General features: G+C 46.3%; 1 protein-coding gene across 1 annotated transcript in view; it reads left to right on the top strand.

Moving 5' to 3' along the window:
- Nucleotides 1-20,000, top strand: part of LOC139575473 (tumor protein p53-inducible protein 11-like) — an 80,791-nt gene that overhangs the window by 23,280 nt on the left and 37,511 nt on the right. The window contains exons 2-3 of the mRNA XM_071400470.1: nucleotides 1,854-2,016; nucleotides 15,929-15,987. Coding sequence (XP_071256571.1) covers nucleotides 1,888-2,016; nucleotides 15,929-15,987 — 188 coding nt within the window. The 5' untranslated portion in view covers nucleotides 1,854-1,887. The remainder of the gene's footprint in view (nucleotides 1-1,853; nucleotides 2,017-15,928; nucleotides 15,988-20,000) is intronic.

The raw sequence follows: 20,000 nt of genomic DNA, 5'->3' as shown, positions 1-20,000 counted from the left end.
TCAGGACCGTAGCGTCGTCACCCCTCAGGACCGTAGCGTCGTCACCCCTCAGGACCGTAGCGTTACCCCTCAGGACCGTAGCGTCGTCACCCCTCAGGACCGTAGTGTCACCCCTCAGGACCGTAGTGTCACCCCTCAGGACCGTAGCGTCGTCACCCCTCAGGACCGTAGCGTTACCCCTCAGGACCGTAGCGTCACCCCTCAGGACCGTAGTGTCACCCCTCAGGACCGTAGCGTTACCCTTCAGGACCGTAGCGTCACCCCTCAGGACCGTAGCGTTACCCCTCAGAGCCGTAGCGTCACCCCTCAGGACCGTAGCGTCGTCACCCCTCAGGACCGTAGCGTCGTCACCCCTCAGGACCGTAGTGTCACCCCTCAGGACCGTAGTGTCACCCCTCAGGACCGTAGCGTCGTCACCCCTCAGGACCGTAGCGTCGTCACCCCTCAGGACCGTAGTGTCACCCCTCAGGACCGTAGTGTCACCCCTCAGGACCGTAGTGTCGTCACCCCTCAGGACCGTAGCGTCACCCCTCAGAACCGTAGCGTCGTTACCCCTCAGGACCGTAGCGTCACCCCTCAGGACCGTAGTGTCACCCCTCAGGACCGTAGTGTCACCACCCCTCAGGACCGTAGTGTCACCCCTCAGGACCGTAGCGTCGTCACCCCTCAGGACCGTAGCGTCGTCACCCCTCAGGACCGTAGCGTCGTCACCCCTCAGGACCGTAGTGTCACCCCTCAGAACCGTAGCGTCACCCCTCAGGACCGTAGCGTCACCCCTCAGGACCGTAGCGTCACCCCTCAGGACCGTAGTGTCACCCCTCAGGACCGTAGCGTCGTCACCCCTCAGGACCGTAGCGTCACCCCTCAGGACCGTAGCGTCACCCCTCAGGACCGTAGCGTCACCACCCCTCAGGACCGTAGCGTCGTCACCCCTCAGGACCGTAGCGTCACCCCTCAGGACCGTAGCGTCACCCCTCAGGACCGTAGCGTCACCCCTCAGGACCGTAGCGTCACCCCTCAGGACCGTAGCGTCACCACCCCTCAGGACCGTAGCGTCGTCACCCCTCAGGACCGTAGCATCACCCCTCAGGACCGTAGCGTCACCCCTCAGGACCGTAGCGTCGTCACCCCTCAGGACCGTAGCGTCGTCACCCCTCAGGACCGTAGCGTCGTCACCCCTCAGAGCCGTAGTGTCACCCCTCAGAGCCGTAGTGTCACCCCTCAGGACCGTAGCGTCACCCCTCAGGACCGTAGCGTCACCCCTCAGAGCCGTAGCGTCACCCCTCAGGACCGTAGCGTTACCCCTCAGAGCCGTAGTGTCACCCCTCAGGACCGTAGCGTCGTCACCCCTCAGGACCGTAGTGTCACCCCTCAGAACCGTAGCGTCACCCCTCAGGACCGTAGTGTCACCCCTCAGAACCGTAGTGTCGTTACCCCTCAGGACCGTAGCGTCGTCACCCCTCAGGACCGTAGTGTCACCCCTCAGGACCGTAGTGTCACCCCTCAGGACCGTAGCGTCACCCCTCAGGACCGTAGCGTCGTCACCCCTCAGGACCGTAGCGTCGTCACCCCTCAGGACCGTAGTGTCACCCCTCAGGACCGTAGCGTCACCCCTCACCTCAGAGGGACATAAGTCTAACTCCCAAATGGCTCCCTATATAGTGCACTACTTTAGATTGGATTACTTTTGTATTCTATGTGTATGTTGTGGTTTTCAGGAGTGAACTATATGAACTTTAACGAATAAGAAACGCTTGTTTTGCGTTTTATGATGCATACTGTTTTGCTACGACGTGCCCTTATGAACACAACCCATGTTCCCCATCTTTCTCTTGTTATGTTGTGGTTTTTAGGAGTCATAGGTCGTAACCGCCCCCCGTATCAGCCATGAGCAGCAAACCCCAACCCCCTCTGATGAAGAAGCACAGCCAGACAGATCTGGTGAGCCGGCTGAAGACCAGGAAGATACTGGGCGTCGGAGGAGAGGATGATGATGGAGAGATACACAGGTCAAAGGTCAGTAGTATGCAGGCACACACACAGATTCTACAGTGCCTTCAGAAAGTACTCACGCCGCTTGACTTTTCCCACATTGTGTTGTGTTACAGCCTGAATTTAAAATGGATTACATTGAGAGTTTTGGGGTCACTGGCCTACACACAATACCCCATAATGTAAAAGTTTAATTATGTTTTTAGAAATATTTACGAATTAATAAAAAAATGAAAAGCTGAAATGCCTAAATAACTTCAGGAGTAAAAATGTGCTTAACAAGTCACATAATAAGTTACATGGACTAACACTATGCAATAATAGTGTGTTAACATGACTACCTCATCTCTGTACGCCACACATACAATTATCTGGTCCCTCAGTCGAGCAGTGAATTTCACACACAGTATCATCAAAAAAGACCAAGGAGGTTTTCCAATGCCTAGTAAAGAATGGCACCTATTGGTAGATGGGTAAAAAAAAAAGCAGACATTGAATATCCCTTTGAGCATGGTGAAGTTATTAATTACACTGTAGATGGTGTATCAATACACCCCATTCACTACAAAGATACAGGCGTCCTTCTTAACTCAGTTGCCGGAGAGGAAGGAAACTGCTCAGGTATTTCAACATGAAGCCAATGGTGACTTTAAAACAGTTAGAGTTTAATGGCTGTGATAGGAGAAAACTGAGGATGGATCAACAACATTGTAGTTACTCCACAATACTAACCTAAATGACAGAGTGAAAAGAAGGAAGCCTGTACATAATAAAAATATTCCAAAACATGCATCCTCTTGTTTTGGAACAAGGCACTAAAGTAATACTGCAAAATAAATGTGGCAAAGAAATTAACTTTTTGTCCTGAATAAAAAAATATATGTTTGGGGCAAATCCAATATAACACATTACTGAGTTCCACTCTCCATATTTTCAAGCATAGTGGTGGCTGCATCATGTTATGGGCATGCTTTTAATCGTTAAGGACTGGGGAGTTTTTCAGGATAAAAAAAAAAGACTGTGAATGTTCCTGAGTGACCAAGTTACAGTTTTCACTTAAATCTACTTGAAAATCTACGATAAGATCTGAAAATGGTTGTCTAGCAATGATCAACAACCAATTTGACAAACTTCGAAAAAAAAATTAAAAAGAATAAATCGGCAAATGTTGCACAATCCAGGAGACTTAGCCAAAAGGCTCACAGCTTTAATCGCTGCCAAAGGTGATTCTAAAATAAATGTGCAAAAGATGTATAAAAACGTGTTCACTTTGTCATTATGGGGTTTTGTGTGTGTAGAAATATATTTTTTTGAAGTATTCTATTTTGAATTCAGGCTGTAACACAACAACGTGAAATATGTCAAGGGGTGTGAATACTTTCTGAAGGCACTGTATACATTTTATTTTCTTTAAAAAACACTTACTACTGTAAGAGTGTGTCAATAGAAAAACAAAACGTGTTTTGTTGTCTCATATACCCGATAGGTGCAGTGAAATGTTGTTTCATAGTAGCACGGCACCCCTGGAGCAAATAAGGGTTAAGTGCCTTGCTCAAGGGCACGTCGACAGATTTTTATTTTTATTTGTCGGCTTGGTTATTCAAACCAGCGACGTTTCAGTTACTGGCTCAACGCTCTAACCGCTAGGCTACCTGCCTCCTTACATGCTGACCAAACCGCACGCGCGTCCGCAAGTTGATTTTGTGGAGATGGGAGAGGCCGGACTTGCAGCGCATTGAGCGTCACACATAGAACCAATTACTATTTTAGTGCCTGGTCACGCAGCCGCTCGCGAGCAGTGTGGGTGCAATGATTTGAATAACATGTGTGGGTACATTTGTTTTTGCGACGCGAGCGGTGTGGTCTGCATGTTAGAGTCATATCAGACATGGAGACTTGGTATAGAATTCAATCCAGGGGCCTTGTTTGTAGAGACAGCCTTTGAAAGTGAATTTGATAGCATGGACACATGTTCATAGTGTCAACAGCAGACACAGCAGATGGCCACCTGGTACAGAAGTGAACTGTCTCTCTGTGTACAGAGATGGTCTTTGATCAGGCATCAAACACCTGACTCCATGTCACCTCACCTCTATCGCTGCATGTACATACACTCTCTGTGTATCTCTCTGTGTATCTCTCTGTTTCTCTCTCTGTTTCTCTCTCTGTTTCTCTCTCTGTTTCTCTCTCTCTCTCGCTCTCTCGCTCTCTCGCTCTGTTTCTCTCCATCTCTCTCTCTCTGTTTCTCTCTCTGTTTCTCTCATTGGCTAAACCAATGACGTAACCCGGGTTACCGCTAAGACCAGCTGTAGGTCGTTCTTAAATATCTCTAGTTGCGCTTTCTGAAATATATATTTATTATTTACGAGATATTTCCAATATTTCTACCTGTCCCACCTCAGCGGAAGCAAGCTGATATTAGACAGATGGATTTCCAAACCTGAGGTAAAGGCTGGAAAATGCAAGTGCGCCAGTTTTTACACGATGAAATTGCAAACTAACGTGCGTTTGACACTTGCGTCTCCTTCGCTCCAGAGGAACATAGAACCCTGAGTGTTAGAGAGACCAGGTAGCCAAGGCAACCATGTTGCCTGTCACAGTCAACTCTCTCCTCTCAATCATACGTGCTGAAAACACGGGCTGAAGACGTGACGTTGTTTTCCAGACAGTCTGTTTCACTTGTCAGAATCCATCAGTCACCCAGATAGGCCTACAATACATCCAGTCACCCAGATAGGCCTACAATACATCCAGTCACCCAGATAGGCCTACAATACATCCAGTCACCCAGATAGGCCTACAATACATCCAGTCACCCAGATAGGCCTACAATACATCCAGTCACCCAGATAGGCCTACAATACATCCAGTCACCCAGATAGGCCTACAATACATCCAGTCACCCAGATAGGCCTACAATACATCCAGTCACCCAGATAGGCCTACAATACATCCAGTCACCCAGATAGGCCTACGATACATCCAGTCACCCAGATAGGCCTACAATACATCCAGTCACCCAGATAGGCCTACAATATATCCAGTCACCCAGATAGGCCTACAATACATCCAGTCACCCAGATAGGCCTACAATACATCCAGTCACCCAGATAGGCCTACAATACATCCAGTCACCCAGATAGGCCTACAATATATCCAGTCACCCAGATAGGCCTACAATATATTCAGTCACCCAGATAGGCCTACAATACATCCAGTCACCCAGATAGGCCTACAATACATCCAGTCACCCAGATAGGCCTACAATACATCCAGTCACCCAGATAGGCCTACGATACATTCTGTCACCCAGATAGGCCTACAATACATCCAGTCACCCAGATAGGCCTACAATACATCCAGTCACCCAGATAGGCCTACAATACATCCAGTCACCCAGATAGGCCTACAATACATCCAGTCACCCAGATAGGCCTACAATACATCCAGTCACCCAGATAGGCCTACAATACATCCAGTCACCCAGATAGGCCTACAATACATCCAGTCACCCAGATAGGCCTACGATACATTCTGTCACCCAGATAGGCCTACAATACATCCAGTCACCCAGATAGGCCTACAATACATCCAGTCACCCAGATAGGCCTACAATACATTCAGTCACCCAGATAGGCCTACAATACATCCAGTCACCCAGATAGGCCTACAATACATCCAGTCACCCAGATAGGCCTACAATACATCCAGTCACCCAGATAGGCCTACAATACATCCAGTCACCCAGATAGGCCTACAATACATCCAGTCACCCAGATAGGCCTACAATACATCCAGTCACCCAGATAGGCCTACAATACATCCAGTCACCCAGATAGGCCTACAATACATCCAGTCACCCAGATAGGCCTACAATACATTCTGTCACCCAGATAGGCCTACAATACATCCAGTCACCCAGATAGGCCTACAATACATCCAGTCACCCAGATAGGCCTACAATACATCCAGTCACCCAGATAGGCCTACAATACATTCAGTCACCCAGATAGGCCTACAATACATCCAGTCACCCAGATAGGCCTACAATACATCCAGTCACCCAGATAGGCCTACAATACATCCAGTCACCCAGATAGGCCTACAATACATCCAGTCACCCAGATAGGCCTACAATACATCCAGTCACCCAGATAGGCCTACAATACATCCAGTCACCCAGATAGGCCTACAATACATCCAGTCACCCAGATAGGCCTACAATACATTCTGTCACCCAGATAGGCCTACAATACATCCAGTCACCCAGATAGGCCTACAATACATCCAGTCACCCAGATAGGCCTACAATACATCCAGTCACCCAGATAGGCCTACAATACATCCAGTCACCCAGATAGGCCTACAATACATCCAGTCACCCAGATAGGCCTACAATACATCCAGTCACCCAGATAGGCCTACAATACATCCAGTCACCCAGATAGGCCTACAATACATCCAGTCACCCAGATAGGCCTACAATACATTCTGTCACCCAGATAGGCCTACAATACATTCTGTCACCCAGATAGGCCTACGATACATTCAGTCACCCAGATAGGCCTACGATACATTCAGTCACCCAGATAGGCCTACAATACATCCAGTCACCCAGATAGGCCTACAATACATCCAGTCACCCAGATAGGCCTACAATACATCCAGTCACCCAGATAGGCCTACAATACATCCAGTCACCCAGATAGGCCTACAATACATCCAGTCACCCAGATAGGCCTACGATACATCCAGTCACCCAGATAGGCCTACGATACATCCAGTCACCCAGATAGGCCTACAATACATCCAGTCACCCAGATAGGCCTACAATACATTCTGTCACCCAGATAGGCCTACAATACATCCAGTCACCCAGATAGGCCTACAATACATCCAGTCACCCAGATAGGCCTACGATACATTCTGTCACCCAGATAGGCCTACAATACATCCAGTCACCCAGATAGGCCTACAATACATTCAGTCACCCAGATAGGCCTACGATACATTCAGTCACCCAGATAGGCCTACAATACATTCAGTCACCCAGATAGGCCTACGATACATCCAGTCACCCAGATAGGCCTACAATACATTCAGTCACCCAGATAGGCCTACGATACATCCAGTCACCCAGATAGGCCTACAATACATCCAGTCACCCAGATAGGCCTACAATACATTCAGTCACCCAGATAGGCCTACAATACATCCAGTCACCCAGATAGGCCTACAATACATCCAGTCACCCAGATAGGCCTACAATACATCCAGTCACCCAGATAGGCCTACAATACATTCAGTCACCCAGATAGGCCTACAATACATTCAGTCACCCAGATAGGCCTACAATACATTCAGTCACCCAGATAGGCCTACAATACATCCAGTCACCCAGATAGGCCTACAATACATCCAGTCACCCAGATAGGCCTACAATACATCCAGTCACCCAGATAGGCCTACGATACATTCAGTCACCCAGATAGGCCTACGATACATTCTGTCACCCAGATAGGCCTACGATACATTCAGTCACCCAGATAGGCCTACGATACATTCTGTCACCCAGATAGGCCTACGATACATTCAGTCACCCAGATAGGCCTACAATACATCCAGTCACCCAGATAGGCCTACAATACATCCAGTCACCCAGATAGGCCTACAATACATCCAGTCACCCAGATAGGCCTACAATACATCCAGTCACCCAGATAGGCCTACAATACATCCAGTCACCCAGATAGGCCTACAATACATCCAGTCACCCAGATAGGCCTACGATACATTCTGTCACCCAGATAGGCCTACGATACATTCTGTCACCCAGATAGGCCTACGATACATTCTGTCACCCAGATAGGCCTACAATACATCCAGTCACCCAGATAGGCCTACGATACATTCTGTCACCCAGATAGGCCTACAATACATCCAGTCACCCAGATAGGCCTACAATACATTCAGTCACCCAGATAGGCCTACAATACATCCAGTCACCCAGATAGGCCTACAATACATCCAGTCACCCAGATAGGCCTACGATACATTCTGTCACCCAGATAGGCCTACGATACATTCTGTCACCCAGATAGGCCTACAATATATTCAGTCACCCAGATAGGCCTACAATATATTCAGTCACCCAGATAGGCCTACAATATATTCAGTCACCCAGATAGGCCTACAATATATTCAGTCACCCAGATAGGCCTACAATATATTCAGTCACCCAGATAGGCCTACAATATATTCAGTCACCCAGATAGGCCTACAATACATTCAGTCACCCAGATTGGCCTACAATACATTCTGTCACCCAGATAGGCCTACAATATATTCAGTCACCCAGATAGGCCTACAATACATTCATTCACCCAGATAGGCCTACAATACATTCAGTCACCCAGATTGGCCTACAATACATTCTGTCACCCAGATAGGCCTACAATATATTCAGTCACCCAGATAGGCCTACAATACATTCATTCACCCAGATAGGCCTACAATACATTCATTCACCCAGATAGGCCTACAATACATTCATTCACCCAGATAGGTCTACAATATATTCATTCACCCAGATAGGCCTACAATACATTCATTCACCCAGATAGGTCTACAATATATTCATTCACCCAGATAGGCCTACAATATATTCAGTCACCCAGATAGGCCTACAATACATGTGTTTGACTTTGGGGACATGTTTACATTGACACAAGGAACCACATGGTGTTTGACATGCTGTAGTTCTCTCTGTCTGAGAGCTGGAGATGTTCTTGGCTCTTATTTCAGCCCAAAACCTGTGTTTCCTTCTATTTTGTGAGAGATGGGGCCCCCTTTTCAACACTCTCACCCTTCCAAGTCACAAGGCGGCATCACAACCGGCCGTGATTGGGAGTCCCATAGGGCGGCACACGATTGGCCCGGCGTCGTCCGTGTTTGGCCGGTGTAGGCCGTCATTCTAAATACGAATTTGTTCTTAACTGACTTGCCTAGTTTAGATAAAGGTTAAATAAAACAAATGTGGTATTTATACTTTGCTGCAAACCTCATTGTAAATAAATACATATCAAACATGTCCACAAAGCAGCTCTGAGTTTATAGTTTTTACTGTTTGTGTCACTTCCTGTTCACTATTTTCTCTCTCAGCCTCACAACCTATTGTGAAGATATCATGTCAATCCTGGTCCCTCCGTGGCTCTTGAGAAAGACTCATAACTCTGATATCAGAGTTATATCAGGCACCAAATCTGGAAATAAACATTAGGGAGGAAATGGGAGGAGAAGATTGACTAAAGAAGAGATTTAGCCCAGAAGAGATGCAAAGCCAAATTTTTAAAGCACAAAAAAACAGTATTCACTTGACTCCATGTTAACCCCACAGAACAAAGTTAAACAAGCAGAAACTGCATTTAAACCATTAACTTGTATTTGCTGAATAACAGTAATGTTTTAGCTAGTTGCTTTTGTTTGAATTTACACTAACGAAATACAAAGCAGTTGAATCATTTGCCACTTAACCTAGAAGCCACTTGGAAAGAACCATGAATTTAGTCTGTCCAAAATATCTACCTATTCCCCTCACATCAAATGTATTTGCAACATTTCACAAACCCCCTTAGCTGTACTACACAGAGAAATAAAATCAAGATGTGCAACTACAAGGCCTACAATAGAGATGCATGCTGGGGGTTTGGACCTGACCTTCAATAGTGTTGTTACATCCATTGTGGACTCATACATTAATGACACGTACACATTGATTCTTAAAGGACATCCATTGTGGACGTATACATTAATGACACGTACACATTGATTCTTAAAGAACATCCATTGTGGACTCATACATTAATGACACGTACACATTGATTCTTAAAGGACATCCATTGTGGACGTATACATTAATGACACGTACACATTGATTCTTAAAGAACATCCATTGTGGACTCATACATTAATGACACGTACACATTGATTCTTAAAGAACATCCATTGTGGACGTATACATTAATGACACGTACACATTGATTCTTAAAGGACATCCATTGTGGACGTATACATTAATGACACGTACACATTGATTCTTAAAGAACATCCATTGTGGACTTATACATTAATGACACGTAGACATTGATTCTTAAAGAACATCCATTGTGGACTTATACATTAATGACACGTACACATTGATTCTTAAAGGACATCACTTTTATAAAGGCCTCATCAGCCAAGTCCAACCCAAATTACAAGCTTGTTTTACTCCAATGTTGGTAGACAAAGTTAATGTAAACAAACGCTGTATAGACTCAAAACATGGTTAAAACTATCAGGTTCGTCCCTGCATCCATAGCTCGGGTCTATGAATTTAAGAGTGGGTACATTTCTCCAGCCCCATCCCTCAGCTTCTTACCGAAACAGTACACTTTGTTATTGTTTCAACTGCAGATGGGCCCTTTTAAAGGGTAGAGCAGACCAGGGGACGAATACAGCAGGAACCAGTTATATTAGACTGTACCAGGGGTGGAGGGGACCTGTACCAGGTGTATTAGACTGTACCAGGGGTGGAGGGGACCTGTACCAGGTGTATTAGACTGTACCAGGGGTGGAGGGGACCTGTACCAGGTGTATTAGATTGTACCATGGGTGGAGGGGACCTGTACCAGGTGTATTAGACTGTACCATGGGTGGAGGGGACCTGTACCAGGTGTATTAGACTGTACCAGGGGTGGAGGGGACCTGTACCAGGTGTATTAGATTGTACCAGGTGTATTAGACTGTACCATGGGTGGAGGGGACCTGTACCAGGTGTATTAGACTGTACCATGGGTGGAGGGGACCTGTACCAGGTGTATTAGACTGTACCAGGGGTGGAGGGGACCTGTACCAGGTGTATTAGATTGTACCAGGTGTATTAGATTGTACCAGGTGTATTAGACTGTACCAGGGGTGGAGGGGACCTGTATCAGGTGTATTAGATTGTACCAGGGGTGGAGGGGACCTGTACCAGGTGTATTAGACTGTACCAGGGGTGGAGGGGACGTGTACCAGGTGTGTTAGATTGTACCAGGTGTATTAGATTGTACCAGGTGTCTTAGATTGTACCAGGTGTCTTAGATTGTACCAGGGGTATTAGATTGTGCCAGGGGTGGAGGGGACGTGTACCAGGTGTGTTAGATTGTGCCAGGGGTGGAGGGGACCTGGTCATAGGCCCACCCACTGGGGAGCCAGGCCCAATCAATCAATCAATCAATCAAATGTATTTATAAAGCCCTTCTTACATCAGCCGATGTCACAAAGTGCTGTACAGAAACCCAGCCTAAAACCCCAAACAGCAAGCAATGCAGGTGTAGAAGCACGGTGGCTAGGAAAAACTCCCTAGAAAGGCCAAAACCTAGGAAGAAACCTAGAGAGGAACCAGGCTCTGAGTAGTGGCCAGTCCTCTTCTGGCTGTGCCGGGTGGAGATTATAACAGAACATGGCCAAGATGTTCAAACGTTCATAGATGACCAGCATGGTCAAATAATAATAATCACAGTGGTTGTAGAGGGTGCAACAGGTCAGCACCTCAGGAGTAAATGTCAGTTTGCTTTTCATAGCCGATCATTAAGAGTATCTCTACCGCTCCTGCTGTCTCTAGAGAGTTGAAAACAGCAGGTCTGGGACAGGTAGCACGTCCGGTGAACAGGTCAGGGTTCCATAGCCACAGGCAGAACAGTTGAAACTGGAGCAGCAGCACGACCAGGTGAACTGGGGACAGCAAGGAGTCATCAGGCCAGGTAGTCCTGAGGCATCAGGCCAGGTAGTCCTGAGGCATGGTCCTAGGGCTCAGGTCCTCCGGGAGGGGAGGGAGAGAATCAGAATTAGCCCAGCCAATCAGAATTAGTTTTTCCCCACAAAAGGGTTTTATTACAGACCGTAATACTCCTCAGTTTTATCAGCTGTCTGGGTGGCTGGTCTCAGACCATCCCACAGGTGAAGAAGCTGGATGTGGAGGCAGTTTATGGTAGAGAAATGAACATTCAATTCTCTGGCAACAGCTCTGGTGGACATTCCTGCAGTCAGCATGCCAATTGCACACTCCCTGTGGCATTGTGTTGCGTCACAAAACTGCCCATTTTTAGAGTGGCCTTTTATTGTCCCCAGCACAAAGCGCACCTGTGTAATGATCATGCTGTTTAATCAGCTTCATGATATGCCACACCTGTCAGATGGAAGGATTATTTTGGCAGAGGAGAAATGCTCACTAACAGGGATGTAAACATATTTTTGTGTGTATGAAACCTTTCTGGGACCTTTTATACTTCAGCTCATGAGACCAACTCTTTACATGTTGCGTTTATATTTTTGTTCAGTTTATATTGTACCAGGGGACCTGTACCAGGTGTATTAGATTGTGCCAGGGGTGGAGGGGACCTGTACCAGGGGTGGAGGGGACCTGTACCAGGGGTGGAGGGGACCTGTACCAGGCGTGGAGGGGACCTGTACCAGGCGTGGAGGGGACCTGTGCCAGGCGTGGAGGGGACCTGTGCCAGGCGTGGAGGGGACCTGTACCAGGCGTGGAGGGGACCTGTACCAGGGGTGGAGGGGACCTGTACCAGGCGTGGAGGGGACCTGTACCAGGCGTATTATATTGTACCAGGGGTGGAGGGGACCTGTGCCAGGCGTGAAGGGGACCTGTACCAGGGGTGGAGGGGACCTGTACCAGGTGTATTAGATTGTACCAGGGGTGGAGGGGACCTGTACCAGATGTATTAGATTGTAACAGGGGTGGAGGGGACCTGTGCCAGGGGTGGAGGGGACCTGTACCAGGTGTATTAGATTGTACCAGGGGTGGAGGGGACCTGTACCAGGTGTATTAGACTGTACCAGTGGTGGAGGGGACCTGTACCAGGTGTATTAGACTGTACCATGGGTGGAGGGGACCTGTGCCAGGGGTGGAGGGGACCTGTACCAGGTGTATTAGATTGTACCAGGGGTGGAGGGGACCTGTACCAGGTGTATTAGATTGTACCAGGGGTGGAGGGGACCTGTACCAGGTGTATTAGATTGTACCAGGGGTGGAGGGGACCTGTGCCAGGGGTGGAGGGGACCTGTACCAGGTGTATTAGATTGTACCAGTGGTGGAGGGGACCTGTACCAGGTGTATTAGATTGTACCAGGTCTATTAGATTGTACCAGGTCTATTAGATTGTACCAGGGGTGGAGGGGACCTGTACCAGGTGTATTAGACTGTACCAGGGGTGGAGGGGACCTGTACCAGGGGTGGAGGGGACCTGTACCAGGTGTATTAGATTGTACCAGGTGTATTAGATTGTACCAGGTGTATTAGATTGTACCAGGGGTGGAGGGGACCTGTACCAGGTGTATTAGATTGTACCAGGGGTGGAGGAGACCTGTACCAGGTGTATTAGATTGTACCAGGGGTGGAGGGGACCTGTACCAGGTGTATTAGATTGTACCAGGTGTATTAGATTGTACCAGGTGTATTAGATTGTACCAGGGGTGGAGGGGACCTGTACCAGGTGTATTAGATTGTACCAGGTGTATTAGATTGTACCAGGGGTATTAGATTGTACCAGGGGTATTAGATTGTACCAGGGGTATTAGATTGTACCAGGTGTATTAGATTGTACCAGGTGTATTAGATTGTACCAGGTGTATTAGATTGTACCAGGGGTATTAGATTGTACCAGGGGTATTAGATTGGACCAGGGGTATTAGATTGGACCAAGTGTATTAGATTGGACCAGGTGTATTAGATTGTACCAGGGGTATTAGATTGTACCAGGGGTATTAGATTGTACCAGGGGTATTAGATTGTACCAGGGGTATTAGATTGTACCAGGGGTATTAGATTGTACCAGGTGTATTAGATTGTACCAGGGGTGTTAGATTGGACCAGGGGTATTAGATTGTACCAGGTGTATTAGATTGTACCAGGTGTATTAGATTGTACCAGGGGTATTAGATTGTACCAGGGGTATTAGATTGTACCAGGGGTATTAGATTGTACCAGGGGTATTAGATTGTACCAGGTGTATTAGATTGTATCAGGGGTGGAGGGGACCTGTACCAGGTGTATTAGATTGTACCAGGGGTGGAGGGGACCTGTACCAGGTGTGGAGGGGACCTGTACCAGGGGTGGAGGGGACCTGTACCAGGTGTATTAGATTGTACCAGGGGTGGAGGGGACCTGTACCAGGTGTATTAGATTGTACCAGGGGTGGAGGGGACCTGTACCAGGTGTATTAGATTGTACCAGGGGTGGAGGGGACCTGTACCAGGTGTGTTAGATTGTACCAGGGGTATTAGATTGTACCAGGGGTATTAGATTGTACCAGGGGTATTAGATTGTACCAGGTGTATTAGATTGTACCAGGGGTATTAGATTGGACCAGGGGTATTAGATTGGACCAGGGGTATTAGATTGGACCAGGTGTATTAGATTGTACCAGGGGTATTAGATTGGACCAGGGGTATTAGATTGGACCAGGGGTATTAGATTGGACCAGGGGTATTAGATTGTACCAGGTGTATTAGATTGTACCAGGGGTGGAGGGGACCTGTACCAGGTGTGTTAGATTGTACCAGGGGTATTAGATTGTACCAGGGGTATTAGATTGTACCAGGTGTATTAGATTGTACCAGGTGTATTAGATTGTACCAGGGGTATTAGATTGGACCAGGGGTATTAGATTGTACCAGGTGTATTAGATTGTACCAGGGGTATTAGATTGGACCAGGGGTATTAGATTGGACCAGGGGTATTAGATTGGACCAGGGGTATTAGATTGTACCAGGGGTATTAGATTGTACCAGGTGTATTAGATTGTACCAGGTGTATTAGTTTGTACCAGGGGTGGAGGGGACCCTGGGCTCCCGAGTGGCACAGCGGTCTAAGGCACTGCATCTCAGTGAGGCGTCTCTACAGTCCCTGGTTCCAATACTCTGTTACTCTGTCTGTGTTACTGTCTGTGTTACTGTCTATGTTACTGTCTGTATTACTCTGTTACTGTCTCTGTTACTGTCTCTGTTACTGTCTCTGTTACTGTCTCTGTTACTGTCTCTGTTACTCTGTTACTGTCTCTGTTACTCTGTTACTGTCTCTGTTACTCTGTTACTGTCTCTGTTACTCTGTTACTGTTTCTGTTACTCTGTCTCTGTTACTCTGTTACTGTCTATGTTACTTACTCTGTTACTGTCTCTGTTACTCTGTCTGTGTTACTCTGTCTCTGTTAGTGTCTGTGTTACTGTCTGTGTTACTCTGCCTCTGTTACTGTCTCTGTTACTGTCTGTGTTACTGTCTGTGTTACTCTGTCTCTGTTACTGTCTCTGTTGCTCTGTTACTGTCTGTGTTACTCTGTTACTGTCTCTGTTACTCTGTTACTGTCTCTGTTACTCTGTCTGTGTTACTCTGTCTCTGTTACTGTCTGTGTTACTGTCTGTGTTACTCTGCCTCTGTTACTGTCTCTGTTACTGTCTGTGTTACTGTCTGTGTTACTCTGTCTCTGTTAATGTCTCTGTTGCTCTGTTACTGTCTGTGTTACTCTGTTACTGTCTCTGTTGCTCTGTTACTGTCTCTGTTACTCTGTTACTGTCTCTGTTACTCTGTCTCTGTTACTGTCTGTGTTTCTCTGTCTCTGTCTCTCCAGAACCCTGACCCTTACTAGCTGGGTTTCCACCATGTTGTCGTGAGCTGAAAGGGATATTGAATAGTGAAGAGAGAACAGCAGTATTACTGTTTGCTGCTGTGTAAATGCAAATCCATCAATCAGTGTATATTTATATAGCACTTTCGACTGATACAGTTGTCACAGAGTGCTTGACGTTGGGGCTTATGAGCCCCTTTGCTTGTAGAAGGTTAAATGGTTTATTAAATCAAGATGTATTCATTTGAGATGTATTGTGTTTTCTATTTGTCTTACAGATCAGTCAGATGCTCGGAAATCAGATGAGGTTTGGCGTACGAGAGCCAATAGGCCTCAGGTAAGACCGGAGACTGTATGTATCCTGATCTACTGTAGCCAATAGGCCTCAGGTAAGACCGGAGACTGTATGTATCCTAATCTACTGTAGCCAATAGGCCTCAGGTAAGACCGGAGACTGTATGTATCCTGATCTACTGTAGCCAATATGCCTCAGGTAAGACCGGAGACTGTATGTATCCTGATCTACTGTAGCCAATAGGCCTCAGGTAAGACCGGAGACTGTATGTATCCTGATCTACTGTAGCCAATAGGCCTCAGGTAAGACCGGAGACTGTATGTATCCTGATCTACTGTAGTCAATAGGCCTCAGGTAAGACCGGAGACTGTATGTATCCTGATCTAGTCAATAGGCCTCAGGTAAGACCGGAACCAGTCGGTGTCTTTCAACTCGGAGAAGTCGTCAGCTTCACCAACCGTATCAAGGAACATACTGATCTCTCCCCTCTCAGTTCCCACACGGCTAAATGCTTCCCCCAGGCTTAACCAGAGCACAGTCCAATGGTACAACAAGTCCTGGTGCTCTGCCTCCGTGTCATTGAGCAGCTGAATGAACTGACCATGGTTAAGACTCCTTGCCCGTATAAAGTTGAACTGACGATGGTTAAGACTCCTTGTCCTTATAAAGTTGAACTGACGATGGTTAAGACTCCTCGTCCGTATAAAGTTGAACTGACGATGGTTAAGACTCCTTGTCCGTATAAAGTTGAACTGACGATGGTTAAGTCTCCTTGTCCGTATAAAGTTGAACTGAGATGGTTAAGTGTTGAACAGAGATGGTTAAGGCTCCTTGTCCGTATAAAGGTGAACTGAGATGGTTAAGTGTTGAACAGAGATGGTTAAGTCTCCTTGTCCGTATAAAGTTCAACTGAGATGGTTAAGACTCCTTGTCCTTATAAAGTTGAACTGAGATGGTTAAGACTCCTTGTCCGTATAAAGTTGAACTGAGATGGTTAAGTCTCCTTGTCCTTATAAAGTTGAACTGAGATGGTTAAGACTCCTTGTCCGTATAAAGTTGAACTGAGATGGGTAAGTCTCGTTGTCCGTATAAAGGTGAACTGAGATGGTTAAGTGTTGAACAGAGATGGTTAAGTCTCCTTGCCCGTATAAAGTTGAACTGAGATGGTTAAGTCTCCTTGTCCGTATAAATTTGAACTGAGATGGTTAAGTCTCCTTGTCCGTATAAAGTTGAACTGAGATGGTTAAGTCTCGTTGTCCGTATAAAGGTGAACTGAGATGGTTAAGTCTCCTTGTCCGTATAAAGTTGAACTGAGATGGTTAAGTCTCCTTGTCCTTATAAAGGTGAACTGAGATGGTTAAGTCTCCTTGTCCGTATAAAGTTGAACTGAGATGGTTAAGACTCCTTGTCCGTATAAAGGTGAACTGAGATGGTTAAGTGTTGAACAGAGATGGTTAAGACTCCTTGTCCGTATAAAGTTGAACTGAGATGGTTAAGTCTCGTTGTCCGTATAAAGTTGAACTGAGATGGGTAAGTCTCGTTGTCCGTATAAAGTTGAACTGAGATGGTTAAGTCTCGTTGTCCGTATAAAGTTGAACTGAGATGGGTAAGTCTCGTTGTCCGTATAAAGTTGAACTGACGATGGTTAAGCCTCTTCGTCCGTATAAAGTTGAACTGAGATGGTTAAGTCTCGTTGTCCGTATAAAGTTGAACTGACGATGGTTAAGACTCCTTGTCCGTATAAAGTTTTACAACCACTTTGACAACATTTTCCAGCTTTAACAGACTTTTACACAGGGCTTCCTGACAAATAATACAGTGAAGAAATATCACTATTTCTTCTTTTACTTTGGTCTTTAGCCCAATGTTTTTACCGGTTAGATTTGGTGATCCATCTGTTGTGACGTTTGTCACTTTGTTCCACGGTAGATTCATTGTTTTCCATGCAGGCAGACACCCTGTCATATAAGTCAGAGAGGCCCTGGTTGTTCCACGGTAGATTCATTGTTTTCCATGCAGGCAGACACCTTGTCGTATAAGTCAGAGGCCCTGGTTGTTCCACGGTAGATTCATTGTTTTCCATGCAGGCATCCACCCTGTCGTATAAGTCAGAGAGGCCCTGGTTGTTCCACGGTAGATTCCTTGTTTTCCATGCAGGCAGACACCCTGTCATATAAGTCAGAGAGGCCCTGGTTGTTCCACGGTAGATTCATTGTTTTCCATGCAGGCAGACACCTTGTCGTATAAGTCAGAGAGGCCCTGGTTGTTCCACGGTAGATTCATTGTTTTCCATGCAGGCAGATACCCTGTCGTATAAGTCAGAGAGGCCCTGGTTGTTCCACGGTAGATTCATTGTTTTCCATGCAGGCATACACCCTGTCGTATTAGTCAGAGGCCCTGGTTGTTCCACGGTAGATTCATTGTTTTCCATGCAGGCAGACACCTTGTCGTATAAGTCAGAGGCCCTGGTTGTTCCACGGTAGATTCATTGTTTTCCATGCAGGCATCCACCCTGTCGTATAAGTCAGAGAGGCCCTGGTTGTTCCACGGTAGATTCATTGTTTTCCATGCAGGCAGACACCCTGTCGTATAAGTCAGAGGCCCTGGTTGTTCCACGGTAGATTCATTGTTTTCCATGCAGGCAGACACCTTGTCGTATAAGTCAGAGGCCCTGGTTGTTCCACGGTAGATTCATTGTTTTCCATGCAGGCAGACACCTTGTCGTATAAGTCAGAGGCCCTGGTTGTTCCACGGTAGATTCATTGTTTTCCATGCAGGCAGACACCCTGTCGTATAAGTCAGAGGCCCTGGTTGTTCCCATCGTTGATTCCATCACAAGAAGTTCCTCTGTTATCTCAAAGTTCTCGTTTATTCCTCTGACAAACATGTTAAGTGGAGCGGTGTCTCTGATGTCACTACTCTCATCCAGTGCTATAGAAAAACAGATTAAAGCCATCTATCACTTCCACGCGCCTGGTGATGGTTCTGCGTGATAAGCTAATTTTCTCAAATTGGCTTTTTCTCTCAGGACAAAATATACCAGCAGTCTCCACCACAAACTCCCCTTCAGTAAAAGGTTTATACTTAGGTTTTTATGTGCCGCTACGTAGCTTGCCTTAGTTACGGAGTCTGGAGTAGAGCACCGTTTAGTAAACTAATTTTGTTGGGATTTTAAGTTTGTGGCAAATTTTCAAGCCTTCCTTGCCTTTTCCTGAGAGGACAGAGAGATAGTGTAGTTAGCATGCTTGCTTGAAAAATGACGTATTGAGATTATATTCCTTAAAAAACAGCAACACTTTCTTGGAATATGTCCAACATTAGTAAAAAAAAAAAAAAAAAAAAAAAAAAAAGTATTTTGCTGTCCATTCTTCTTTAAACGCACAACATTCAGAGTCCACTTTTCTAATTTTCGCAGCACTTATTTTTTTACATCAAAAGTCGTCAAGCAATGAAGTGGCCATGATGACTGAGCGCATTCTGAATCTGACTGTAGGCCGAAATACAGTGCGCGCTTGCCAGGCTACAGCGCCATCTATTGTAGGTTGTTTGTGTATCATGGAATGAGTCATTTTAGGCCAAAAATATTAAATCAAATATAATAATATTTAATACATTTAAAAAATGTCTCGCGGGCTGTACTCCCCCCCCCGGTCTAAGGTAATGGAAAGTGTACACATCAAAGCGTGAGTGATGGAGAAGCAGGACATGAAAAGAAAATTCATGTCCACTGACTCCAGGCCAAATGCCACCCTATTCCATATATAGTGCACTGCTTTAGACCAGGACCCAAAGGGACTATGTAGGGTATAGTTTTCCATTTGGGATGGAGCCAGTGTTTACTGCTCCCAGCAGCCAGACATAAAAGGTGTCGTGAACTTTACAGAAGCTTCATTATACAGACAGGTAGCAGACATTAGATTTACTCTCTCGTTTAGTTCCTTCTCACTACCTGTGTCCCAAATGGCACCCTATTCCCTATATAGTGCACTACTTTTGACAAGAACCCTGTTCAAAAGTAGTGTACTTGATAAGGGAATCAGAGTGCCATTTGGTTC

Source organism: Salvelinus alpinus, chromosome 5 (genome assembly GCF_045679555.1).
Source record: "Salvelinus alpinus chromosome 5, SLU_Salpinus.1, whole genome shotgun sequence".
NCBI lineage: Eukaryota > Metazoa > Chordata > Actinopteri > Salmoniformes > Salmonidae > Salvelinus > Salvelinus alpinus.
The sequence above is the reverse complement of the archived record's forward strand: the minus strand, read 5'-3'. Positions and strand labels throughout refer to the sequence as shown.